This window comes from Stegostoma tigrinum, chromosome 1 (genome assembly GCF_030684315.1).
Source record: "Stegostoma tigrinum isolate sSteTig4 chromosome 1, sSteTig4.hap1, whole genome shotgun sequence".
NCBI lineage: Eukaryota > Metazoa > Chordata > Chondrichthyes > Orectolobiformes > Stegostomatidae > Stegostoma > Stegostoma tigrinum.
Genome location: NC_081354.1, coordinates 160,028,391 through 160,042,290, shown reverse-complemented (window position 1 = coordinate 160,042,290; position 13,900 = coordinate 160,028,391). Strand labels below are relative to the sequence as shown.

At 38.8% G+C, this 13,900-nt stretch overlaps 1 protein-coding gene across 10 annotated transcripts in view; it reads left to right on the top strand.

The window, feature by feature from the left end:
* The window catches only part of ctif (CBP80/20-dependent translation initiation factor), a 357,703-nt gene that overhangs the window by 324,480 nt on the left and 19,323 nt on the right, over positions 1-13,900 (top strand). For all 10 annotated transcript variants that reach the window (XM_059649773.1, XM_059649791.1, XM_059649797.1 and 7 more), the window contains one exon: positions 1,553-1,852. In XM_059649773.1, the coding sequence (XP_059505756.1) occupies positions 1,553-1,852 (300 nt within the window). The remainder of the gene's footprint in view (positions 1-1,552; positions 1,853-13,900) is intronic.

Here is a 13,900-nt window from a genome sequence, read left to right as displayed (position 1 = left end):
CAGATGCTGCCAGACCTGCTGAGCTTTTCCAGCAACTTTGTTTTTGCTCCTGATTTACAGAGTCTGCAGTTCTTTCAGTTTTTATTGCAATCTACTGTAATCCTGACTGAACATGAGTAAGTATATTGGCCCCACGTTTTCCCCGTTTGAATTCAAGGAACACTTGCTTCCCAGCCACCTAGGTGAGGCAAGAGGTCCAGCACCCTTGACCATCTGAGATCCCCTGAACACTTGAAGCATGGCAGGAATTATATTTGCAATGGCTCCCCTTGGTCGTTTGCATGCCTCTTCAGTTGGTTGCAGCAAGGTTGGTTTCAATAAGGATCCCTTCACTCCTGGATTACCATTCGCTGTGACTCATTCTCTGAGAACTTTTGTTTCGTAAAGAAACAATTTAATCAGCCTTTCTTAAATTTACAAAAGTGAGATTTATGATCATTGCAAAATGCATGAAGAAGTAGTAATACGGCTCACATTGCTCACACGTTGAAAATAAACTGTGAGCCCAGAAAGATAAAACTTCATAAAGATGTACAGATCAGTCTCTGCACTATTTATGGAGGGCAGATAGATGGACGTTGCGGGTAGTATCAGTGTTGGTAATTGAGCAGTCTGTTTTGGGATTTATGACTTTGTAGGTTGTGGGAAGTTTTTTATCCTGATTCTTTTTAGCAATGGTTGACTTGCAGTGCGCAGTGAGAGAAATTCTATTCCCTTTCCCTGCAGTGCAAAGGTGTTTAAATGGCCATTCTCAGAGCTGTGACCCTCACAGCACACCAGGCCACTAACTCTCACAGACGAGGGTTGAAGCTCCCTTTTAATTCTTGTCCTTGTATATTCTTAAAAGGGCAAAATACAAATATCATCCAGATTGCTGTCTTTTTTAATCATGTTCACAGCCTGAGCTACTCCCAGGATACTGCACATTCTGTTTCAAGTGCACGTTCTCTTTGCAGTTTCTTTGACACCTGGTCGGATATGACATTCCAGAGTGGCATACTGAATTTACATATGCAGTCAACTTTGAGCTGGATGTCCTTTTCTTTAAAAAAAAACACATGCTAATTAAACTTAGCTATGTCTGTATGACCATGTCTAGGATCTGACCTGTGGTCATGACAATACATTTATACTTATAACTTTTTAGTTAAATTTATTCAGACCAGTCTTTAATGACTATCCGGTTTAGTTCCTTATGTAATGAGAATGCAGTGACAAGTTTTGAATTTTAAAATGTCTGACTCATTTCCAGGAACCAGTGAAACTGATTTTAACTCTGTGTGAGTGAAGTGGATTGTGAGTGAGTTAAAATTGGGCCCAGTATTGTTTCAGTAGGGTAAGACCAAATTAAATATGGCAAAAGCCCTCTTGACTCCAGACTAATTTTTCTGTCTTCTATATTAGTTGCATCTTACATCCTTTGTTCCCATTCAATTTCAAACCTATTTGACTTTTTTAAAAAAACACAGTAACTGAACCTTAAAGCATGAAGAGAAAGCAAAATAATTAAAATACCATTTAAGTGGGGTTGAACTATTTTTGAATGCTGCAGGATGAAATTTCAATGGAGACAGCAAACCCTCAGCGAACCAAAATGGACAAGTTGATAGAAATCCTCAACAGCATGAGGAACAACAATAGTGATGTGGACTCCAACCTCACCACCTTTATGGAGGAGGCACAAAACTCTACCAACTCAGAAGAGATGCTGAGTGAGATAGTTAAGACTATTTATCACAAGGCTGTAACGGACAGGAGCTTTGCTTCAACAGCTGCCAGACTATGTGACAAGATGTCTCTCTTCATGGTGGAAGGAACTAAATTCCGAAGCTTGCTCCTCAACATGCTGCAGGTAAGGATGCGTTTTGTTGTTATATAGGAATTGTAACATGGAATCATTCATCCCAAACAGCCCATAATAATATTTACCCTCTGCATAAGCAGCTTTACTAATCCCAAGTTCCTGCATCCTTCTATCTTCCTCAGTCATCTTTTTGACAATTTTAACAGCTGGTAACTATCTTTGTATTAATCACTAACTGCAAGATTGCATTAAATGCCCCCAGGCCCTCTGCTTTCTATTCCCAATCTCTTAAACTGTTTGACCTTAAATCTTAGACCATAAAACCATGAGATAAAGGAGCAGAATTTGGCCCAACAAGTCTGCTCCACCATTTGATCATGGCAGATATATTTCTTGATCCTATTCTCCTGCCATGTCCCTTTAATTCTTGATTCCCTTACAAATCAAGAACCTAACTATCTCTTGTTTTAAATACACTCAAGTACTTGATCATGACAGCCTTCTGTGGCAATGATTAACCACACACTGGCTGAAGAAATTCTTCCTCATCTCAGTTCTAAACGGTTGGCCCTTCACTCTGAGGCTATGCCATCTGGTCGTAGTCTCTTGTACTAGTAGAAACACCTTCTCCATGTCCACTCTATCCAGGTCTCAGTATTTTGTAAGTTTCAATCAGATTCACCTCATCCTTCTAAATTCCATCGAGTGCAGCCTCAAGAGCCCTGAACCAGTCCTCATGTGAATTGGAAATAGCCTCTTCCCACTTAACCTATAATTTTGTTTCTCTGGTGAAAGTTCTCAAGTCTTTCTATGTCGTTGTGTGTCTCATGCCAGCTCTTGGGAATCTCCATTGCATCCTATGGACATATTATGGAACCCAAAACAGCAAACAGTACACCAACTGTGAGCTTACTAAGATTATGACTAGATTTACCATTAAATAAAGCCTTTGTCTTTTATATTCCTTTTTGGTGATGAACTTTCATGATATATTATTATGTGGAACTATGGATTCTATCGTAGACAGGACCGTTCATAGCTTTTGAAGTTTGATCTATTTGGGCTAAGAAGGGCAAAAACACAATTTTAGTTTCATGTTACATTTTGAGTTCTGAGTGATGCCAGGTTGTTTGGAGGTCCTCACATGTATTTAAATGAGGTTTTTTTTTCAAGTCCTTGAGGTGAATAATTCACTGTTTTAGAAAACAAGGTAGAAGAGAAAAAGAGAAATTGGACTGTTGCGTATCAATGAGGTGTCTTATGACACAGCGAAGCCATAACAGAGACAGAAACCATATTCCTTTTAGAAGGAGATAGCCATTGAGAAGATCAGTAAGTATACAGATTTCTTTCTAGCTAGGACATTCAGAGAGGGAAAAGGCCTGTTTTATCAGAAAGGCAGCTTATCAATCTTGAAAACAGTCAGAGCAGAAGTGGTCCTGTGTGGCTTAAATGTTTGTAAAAGAAAAGTTTCAGAAAATGAATATAACAAGGTGTAGAGCTGGATGAACACAGCAGGCCAAGCAGCATCAGAGGAGCAGGAAGGCTGATGTTTCGGGTCTAGACTCTTCTTCAGAAAAATCTTTTGTTTCATTTTTCTGAAGAAGGGTTTAGACCCAAAACCTAAGTTTTCCTGCTCCTCTGCTGCTGCTTAACTTTCTGTGTTCATCCAGCTCTACACCTTGATATATCAGATTCTGCAGCATCGGCAGTTCCTACTATCTCTTTCAGAAAATGAAGGTTTTAAGATGTTAGAAAATTCCTACAGGGCAGTTGAATATGTGAGTTTAAGAAACACTCAAAGTGAACTGTGTTAACAGTTTGTTTAAGAAGACATTAATTAAAGAGACATTTATTAAAGAGAATGTAGAAGTTTTCCGGAAAGAAACTAGGTACAGCCATATCGCTGAACGAGAAATTTTAAAGTGAAAATTGGGTGATCCTTCACTGAGGTTCCAGTATTGTTAACATTGTTGTTAAGGGTAATATTTATAATAAGTCCATTTCTGAATTTTAATATATAGTGTAAAATAGTTTTTTTTCCCCATTTTGTGATATAAACGTCGATGTTCTACTGTTAAAAGTACATCAGCAGCCTCTTGTGAGTATGTTCAATGACTGACCACCATGGTAAACAAATTATAATTATAAAGCTCATGGTCTAACAAGCCAGGTTTCACTCTGGGACCTGGCTCGTTCAGTATTACTATCAGCTGGCATCATAATAATTAGCTAAAGGCTCATAATCACTACTATACCAGCCTTATGTCTGGGATGTTTACAGCGCATTCCATGTTATCGAGATTTCCAAATGCACTTCATAGCTAATGGCTTATTTTGAATCATAGCTAGATGGAGCAGATGATTTGCACAGATAAATGACTGACTTAGTCCAGTTTATTGGTGCTGGGTTGAGAGAGAAATATTGAGCAAGACACTAGACAGATTGCTTTGCTTTTCTTTGAATTTTGTGATTGGGTATTTTGCATTCATGTGAACTGCCATATCAGGTTTTTGTTTAATACTTCATCAGATTACGCTGAAATTTCAGCTCAGATTTTGTGTCTAAACCCTTTGGGAATTTGGGGAAACAGGGTCTTAAATCTATAACTACCCAGCTCTGAAGCGACATTTCTATCATTAAGCCAAGCTGACACTTGAATCTACTAATTAATTTTGTGGATCATCTCCAACTTTATAATAAATTCTTAATTCTTTGGCAACATAAGTCATTGACCCAAGTTGAATTTCGTAGTTTAGACATCTATTTGAAATCTTTCATAGTTATCTTTAGAAGCGATGAAAAGGTTTTACATAACTTCACCTCAGGTTTTACAATGGACTGCTAACCTCCTTCAAAGTTATCCTTGGGGCCAGAGCCAGAAGATATCTTACCTATTTGAAAGGACAAACTACGTCTACAAACAACTTATAGAATGACAGAATCATCAATTCCTGCACCAGTCATGTACTAGGGAAAATCAGATCAGCCTGGCAGGCTTCAACAGATGCAGTAGCCTCCACTTATAATCCATAGCTTTCGTTCTCTGTTTTTCTCATTCTCTCCCTGTTTCATCTCAACCCCAGCACCACCACCACAATCCCCACATCCCACATAAGTAGTAACAAAGGAGTTGGGTTTGGGCATGACTTACAGATTCAGACATCTGCCATTCTTGTAATTACAGAAACACTTCTCCTTTACAAAAATTCAAGCCGTTCCATCCAATGTATCTGATGCGATAATGTGTAGCGATAATGATTGCAGTCAACACAGTCTGTTTGAGGATAAACCTAGTCTTTTGATCTGACACTCTGATGCCTTTTATTTATAAATGTATTCATCATCTTCGTTTCCTTCACCTCACATGAATCACAGTTCACTCCACCAGCTCATTATGCTATGCAGTTCTTTGTTCAGCCGTCAGGGGTGGGGGTGAGGGAGTTGCATTACTGATTAAGGAGAATATAACAGCTACACTAAGAGAGCACATCTTGGAAGGCTCATCCAGTGAGGCCATATGGGTAGGACTGGGAAAAGAGAAAGGTCCAATCATTATCATGAGATTATACTGGCAGCAGCCAATAAGCGATAGAGGAGCAGGTACGTAGGCAGATCATGAAACGATGTAAAGACAACAGAGTTATCATCGTAGCTGATCTTTAACTTCTCCACTATTGACTGGGGCTCCATTATTGCCAGAACCTTTGATGGAGCAGGATTTGTTAGGTCCATCCAGATTCTTAAAATTCTTAAAACAATACATAGACAGTCCAACTAGAGAAGGGACTGTACTAGATCTAAACTCAGGAATGAGCCTGGTCAGATGATTGAAGTTTCAATGGGTGAGCATTTTGGGAAAAATGATCATAATTCTATAAGTTTTAAAATACTTATGGATAAAGATAAGACTGGCCCTCAGCTACAGGTGCTAAATTGAGGAACGGCTAATTACAGCAGTATTAGATAGGAACTGGACAAATAAAATTAAGGCAGCTGTTTGAGAGTAAATCCACATCCGACATGAGGGAATCTTTTAAAGGCCAGTTGTTCAGAGTTCAAGGCCAACATATTCCATTGAGGATGAAAGTCGAGATTCAGAAACACTGGATGACAAGAGGTATTGAAAGTTTCAACAAAGGTGCAAGGAAGCAAATGTAGGGTTTCAGGAATCTGCAATCAGACAAGGCCCTTGATGAATGTAAAGGAAGCAGGAAAGAATGTAGTAAGGAATTAGAGAGCCTAAAAGGGCCCTTGAAATGTGCTTGGCAAGGAGAATCCCAAAGCATTTTAAACATATATTAGGAACAAGAGGGTAATGAAAAGGTAAGTCCACTCAAGGACAAAGGAGGGAATTTAAAGGAGGATGTAGAGCCAGAGGAAATGGTTGAGGTCCTTCACATCACTGTTTGCCAAGGAGAAAGATGTAGATGATGATAAGTTTAGGGAGAAATATGTTGATATTTTAGGGCAAGTCAATGTTAAGAAGGAAGTGGTGTTAGATGTCTTGAGAAACAGGGACTGATACTGAGAGGCGAGTTAGGGGATTTCTGGGACATTGATAGAGATCTTTGTATCCTCTTTAGCCACAGGCAAGATCCCAGAAGGCTGGAGCATAGCCAACATTGTTCCTATGTTTAAGTAGTGGCAACAAGGATAGTCCAGGAAATTATAGGTTGGTGAACTTTACGTCAGTGATAGGAAAATTATTGGAGAAGATTCTTCAGGACAAGGTATTTTTAACATTTGGAAAAGAACGGACTTATTAGGGATAGCCAGCATGGCTTTATGCAAGGGAGGTATTGTGTCACAAACTTGATTGAGTTTTTTGAGGAAGTGATGAAGCTGAGTAATGAGGGTAGGGCAGTGGTTGTTGTCTATATGGACTTTACCAAAGTATTTGACAAGGTGCATCTTGGTCCAAAAGATTGAGTCACATGAGAGCCTCGGTGAGTTGATTAGTTGGATACAAAACTGGCTTGGTCATAGAAGACAGAGTGTATTTGTCTAGGGGTGTTTTCCTAACTGGATATTTGTGAACAGTGGTGTTCTGCAAGGGCCAGTGCTGGGAATTCTGTTGTTTGTAATATATATACAGGTATTTCCCCTATAACGCAATAGTTGCGTTCTTGTGTGACCTCAAGTTATAGAAAATGACCATAGAAAATCGCATTATAGGGAAATCGCTATAGTAAATCAACGTACTGGTACAGCAGAAAGTTTGTGCTATCCAAACAGCATCCACTATTCATCAATTTGCATTAACAAAACACGCATTACAGCAGAAGTACCTGTAAATTATTTGGACGAAAATGTTGGTGATCTGACCAGTGCATTTGCGTGCAAAATGAAAATTGATGGATCGTGAGGAAGATTGTCAAAGGATACAGCAAGGTATAGATCAATTAGAAAGTTGGGCAGAGAAATGGCGGATGGAGTTTAATTTGGACACGTGTGAAGTGATACAGTTTGGGAGGTCAAATGTTAGAGGAAAGTACACTGTAAATGGCACGACCCTTAAGAGCATTGACATGTAGAGATTTCTCGGTGTGAGTCCATAGCTCCCTGAAAGTGGCGACACAAGTGGATAAAGTGGGAAAGGAGGTGGTACTGCATGGTTACCTCCATTGGTCACGGGCATTGAGTATAAAAGTTGGCAAATCATGTTGTAGCTGTAGAAAATTTCAGTTGTCCAGTTTTGGAGCATTGTGTTGCCCTGGTTGCCACACTACTGGAGGCTTTAGAAGGGCACAGAAGAGGTTTACCAGGACGTTGCCTTGATTGGAGTGTATTAGCTATAAGGAGAAGTTGGACAAACTTGGATTGTTTTCACAAGAGGACCGGAGGCTGAGTTGTAACCCGATAGAAGTGTGTAAAATTATGAGCAGCATGGATAGGGTGGATAATCAGATCTTCTTCCCAGGCTAGAAATGTCAAATACTAGAAGGCATAGGTTTAAAGTGAGAAGGAGAAAGTTTAAAGGAGATGGCTGAGGCAATTTGTTTACACACAGGGTGGTAGGTGCCTGGAATCCATTGTTGGGGAGGTGGTAGAAGTAGACACAAAAAAGTAACATTTAAGAGGCATTTAGACAAGCCAAACATCAGAGGGAAATGGACCATGTGCAGGCAAATGGAATTACTGTAGAATAGCATCATGGCTGGTGCAGACACGGTTTGTTGAAGGGCCTGTTCCAATGCTGTACTGTCCTATGTTCTCTGTTTTAGAGTGTGCTTATTTCTCTTATCATGAAATGACTACACGTGAAAGCTCAGTCGCATTAGATGATTTATCCAGGGATAGATTAATACCAATCTGCAAAGGATTATATGGGGAGGGAATGTATTCTGAGTAATTGTATAACATTACCTACAGCAAATGTTACAGTGTTGGTTCTAGGTAATGAATTGAAGTAGCTCAGCAACAGGAGTAGGGAAATCTTTCAGGGAAGACCAATACGGTTGAGGATGAGTAATCATACCAGAATTAATTTTGAAATGAATATGGATATGGATGACTAGGGCACAATCAAATTTAATTGAAGAAAAATATTTAGAAGGAAACAAGAGAATTTATTAGAAGTAAAACGTAACTTGTTAAAAAGTGAAACAGCAGGTGGTAACATTAAACTGTGAGATTGGTACGACACAGTCTAAGGAAAACTTCAATAGTGTAGAAGATAGTTCTTTGGAATGGGCTGAGGAAAAACTTGCAGCCAACATAAAGAAGACGGTATTTATAAAGACATTAGGAACTGAGAGTAATTAAGATGGGAGTGTAACCACTCAAAATTAAGTACAGTGAGATTATAGTGGTAGTTTTATTGTTAATGAACACTTTGCTTTAATATTTATGGAGGAGAATGAAAAAAAAACACTTCACTGGAGAAGGAAGGGCTTGTGGATGAAGAGTAAATGGTCAATCAGTAGATATATTTCCTAATATGTAATCAGTTCTTAAGGGGCTCAGATTATGATAGGTCCAGTGTCCAGGACTGGATGGTAATCAGCCTAGAGAATAGAAGGAGGGTGCTGATGTAATAGCGAAGGAATGAACTATGAATTTTGAAAACTCATTCGAGATAATAGCTAAGCCCAAAAAATAGAGAATAGGGACTTACCACACATCTGTTCAAAAGGAGAGAAAGGAATAAACCAAATAACTATTATTGAATGGTGATTAGAATGGCCTGGATTAATGAGATACCATGTGAAATGTTTTACTAACCAAATAGATTTTTTTCAGAGAACAGTAGGATTACATGAAGGCAAAAAGTGTTAATAAAGGTTTCTGAAAGCATTTAATAACATGCCACATTGAAATTTCGTTGAGGAAATTAAACTCTAAACGAGAGAAAGTGGTACACATCAGGGTGGCTGAAAGGCAGACAACAGAGATGATGTCAAATTGGCAAGAGTTGCAAACTACGAGGAAGAATGCAGTATGTTACAGATGGACGGAAAGAGGCCAGTCAAAAGGGTAGGTGAGTGTCAGATGTAGTTTAATACGGACAAATGTGAGGTAATATGTTAGGTGAAGAATAAGAAAGAATGGAAATATAACTTTAAAATTTTTAAATGCTTAAAAATATGTTTTGGTCTGCAAACAATTAAATCCTTCAGTGGGTGGACAGCTTTTTAAAGAAAGAAATTAAACTTTTATAATACTCGGGAGCTTTGAGTACATTTATCAAGAAAGATTGAATATAAAATAATAGTTCATGATAGATCTATACACATGGGCATCTTTCAGAAAACTATGTGCAGTTTTGGGCTTCTCATTTAAAAATGTGTAATGGCTGTGAAGTAACTCCAATGCAGATTAGGAAGATTAAGCCAAAAAATAAGGGACCTAAATGATGGGACAAGCCTGAGAAACTAAGCCTGCATTCATGTTGAACTGACAAGATTGAGGAATGATTCGATTGATGTTTTCAAATGATTAAAAAGGAGGATTGGCACAAGTCCCTTTTAAGTGGTTGGTAAACTACAAATCATGACATCAAGTTGACAAACAGGATACACAAAGGAAAATAATTGAAATAATTCTTTCAGTGCAAAGTGCTAAGCGTGTGTGGACTGTTTTGTTGCAAGTGATGAGTGAAACCAAGTTAATTGCACCATTGAATCAGTGAGACAGTATCATTATTTGTATTTCAGCAAAAACCTTTTTGTAAATTTGTCTGAATGGACTAAATATTTGCCAAGTCACGTTGACTCAGGGACTCATTTAAAAATGGCAGACAGGCCCTGATTCCAAGACCCTCTAACCATTCCTTGGATTTTCTCAAAGGGATTTAGTTAAAGCCACATCTGGTGCCCGTGACCTGGCCAGTTCCATTGCACATTGCATGATTTACTGTTCTGCTATTTTCATGGATTTGGGTCAGCATTTTAAGGGGTCATGGTTCAATACACATCAGAGACGCTGTGAGCCATAGGTTGCATAAGGAAACCTTTAGAAAGATACATTCTGAAGGTCTTCCATATATATCCCCATGCCAAGTTAAAACTCCAAGTGTCCTCCATATCCTTAATTCCCCCATGCCAAAGTATGTCTCTCGTGCCCCTCCCATGTTAAGCTATGCCCCCAAATAACCCATGACCGCTCACATCCACCTCCCAATGCCAAGCTCAATCTGTCAAACAACCCCATAGTTTCCAATGTCCACATGCAAAGGCATGCCCTAAATCCCTCCTGTCAGCCAAAAATACATAACAAAGCTTGGCTTAGAGCTCAGACAGTCATTAGAGAGCTGAAGCTTGCTGATCTCTATCAATTTCACAAAGTCTGCTTGTTAAGGTTAAGTAGTGCCTTGTGATTTCAGGGATTGAAACATTGAAAGTTCTGAATGATGAGCTCTTCTAATACCCAGAAATATAAAAGGAAACAACTGGATTCAGTTCTGAGGGTCACCAGACCCGAAATGTTAACTCTGTTTTTTCATTCACAGATGCTGCCAAACCTGCTGAGCTTTTCCAGCAACTTTGTTTTTGCTTCTGATTTACAGCATCCGCAGTAGTTTTGGTTTTTATTTAGTATAAACAAGTTTTTTTTAATATGGTGAAAAGTTATAAATGAATCACTGGTTTTCAAAGTTTTGGTTAACACATCCAATCTCCACTACAGGGTTAATTCTTTCATGCAATGTATATGTGATGAATTGCATGGAATTTGCCTTACATTGGATTGGGAAGCGCAAAGGGCCGTGAGGAAGGGCATACCTTGATACGGAGGATATGAAGGGTCGAGAGATATGTTTTGGGGTGCTAATTGGCATGGGGTATGGCAAATGTTTTAGTGGTTAAGGTTAAAGGCTACAGGGCCTTTCTTTTTTTTTATTACAGCTGGCACAAAGTCCTACTGCTCTAAGGTGGGCCTCTTTAAAAACCCACCTCAGCATTAGGCAGCCTCTGTGCAAGAATTAAAACCATTTCAAAACTGTCAGCTGTCTGGACTTCAGCCAGAACCATCAAAGAATATCATGCCTCTTGGGCCAGTATTTCCCAAATCCCTCTGCCTGCCTCAAGAATGAGGTTTTGGACCAACTTATGGGCGACATTGGCATTGCAACATGTATTGCTGATCCTGGTTTTCCCCAAGTGCATTATGAATACACTGTGGTCCCATGTAGGCTAGATTTGGGATGGGAGGGGAAGGGTGGAGAGTGCTAACAACTCCATGGATTTAGTTGTTTAAGAAAGTAGCTTGCTATGACCTTCTCAAGGCAACTGGAGATGGACAACAGATACTGAGCCAGCCAGCGATGCTCACTCCCGTGAAATAATTAAAAATAAAGGTGTGGCTGTGACAACAGTGGTTTAGCTGCATGCACAAATTTAAATAGAAAATACTATCAACACAGAGCAGGCAAATGTACTTTACATCTACAGTTACTAAGCAACCATCTGTCACTACTCAGTAACCAAGGAAGTATAGCATTCACTAAGGTCAAAAAATAATACTTGCATGCTCTGCTTTTCACCTTAACATTTCACAAACAAAGCTACATAAAGGTTCCAAACACATTGATAACTTATATATGTCTTTATTCTCCTGGCTCTCCCTCCATTCTTTTCTAAATAATGGAACGACACCTGTAATTTTCCAATCCAAAGACATATCTCCTGAATTGGAAACACAGTTGACCACTGTGGTTAGTGCCTGAAATGTTGATCAACACTGTACTGGTCAAAAATTACCTGATTTACTTTTAAAAATTCAGTTGTACAACTGGATGTGGGAAGTGAACTTTGAGGTCCACTCTAGTGCTGCAAAGCATATACTTGTCTCTTATAAATATAAGCAGTTAGTGCAATTGTTAAAGGCACTGTAGTAAATGTCAATTCTTCTGTCACCCAATCTTTGAAAATGCCCAATTTCCCAACAACACTTGGAACAGGGCTTTCCAAACTATGGATCAAACTCTGAAAGCAGCATTGGCTTGCTGTGGAGCTCTAACTCGGCAACAGTAGTATTGTGGCCCTTTTAACTTATGGCATTCTTGTCAATAGTGGACATAAGCTAATTGGATGACCTTTGAGGCATGATTCCTGCCCTGGAAAATGCAGGGAAGTGCTAGATACTTTTCACTTATTAAAAAAAACCTACAGTTTAAACAACCTCCCTCTTTCAAGCATTATATTGAGATCACAATGGGAAAATATTTGGGAAGCACTGACTTAGCGATTTATCCAAAATGAATGTCTTTTTCCTTCTTCCCACTTGCATGCTGAAGTCCATTCATGGTGTTTGGTGAATTATGAATTTGTGTACAATGAAAGTGATGTAATCTGTCACAGCTCTAACAGCTATACAGCACGCATAGAGATACACAAGCAAAACACCAGACGAAACCCTTTACCTGTGAAACTGAATAACTAGATCAGGGAGGAGACAGAAATATAGGATAAAGCAAAAATGAGTTTGGTATACTCTCAACAGAGTTTGTGACTAAATCAGTCTAATATTATATTTAAGCCTAATGCTTACTCAGGGTATTAGCACCAGCTACACAAATGGAAAAGGTTCTGCAGATAGCAGATAACAGTCAGGAATCCAAACACCTCTCCCTTCCCAGTGCATTAATACAGTGTGCAGTGTTAGAGACCAGGTCATAGAACCGAGATGAATTGAGCTAATTGACTCTTAGTGACTGAAGTCTTGCCAAAGGGAGAGAAAAGGTAGGTTTTTGCGGTATTGTGGCATCCTAGATGCCTTATGTTCTTTTTGTGTTTCACCCTGTTTTCTACAAATGCTATTCTTATTACTGCCAAATTCAATTAGTGTCTTTTCAGGATCACTGCAAAGTCATGTTGTCTTGGTTACCGGTATGGTATTGTTCACATTTCCATCTTATTTATTACTGTAACTCTTGCACATCCTTAAAGCCCTAGAGAAAACTGTTCGGAATCCACTGATAAATATTGGAATTTCTACTTCCTCATTTGATGAAAGCAGAAAGAAAACTTAGAAGTAAACTTCATTTTAGCATATGTGAATTACATTTAAGGTGGACACTGCATAGACATTTCACTGTTACCTGGTATGAGCTGATTAACTAGACAAATAATTACAATGGTATGGTGCATTTCAACACTACATTGTTGTGAAACAAACACGAGAAAAATGCCCATGTTTTCATGACTAAAAGTTCCTCTAAACTTCAAAATGAGTGGCTATCCATTTCATAAAGTTTGCATTTAAAGCCACATGCTTCCAACAAATCCTTTAGTAATTTGTTAAAGGGACAGGGGAAACTGTAACAAAATTGAAGTAGTTAGATATTGAGGACTGCCAGAACCTGACTGGCCAGAGTTTCCATTTTATAGATATGGAATAGCGCAGCACTGAATTTTAAAAACAGAATGCACTGGAGAAGTCCAATAGGTCTGGTAACATTTGTGGAGAAAAAACCAAAACCAATTGGACTCAAAACATTAATTCAATATCTCTCTCCATAAAGTGCTGCCAGACCTGCTGAGTTTCTCCGACATTTTCTGTGTTTATTTCAGATTTCCAACATCCACAATTCTTGTTTTATTTACATTCTTTTTCTACATCTATATATTTAATTTTTCCCTCACTTGTTTTCC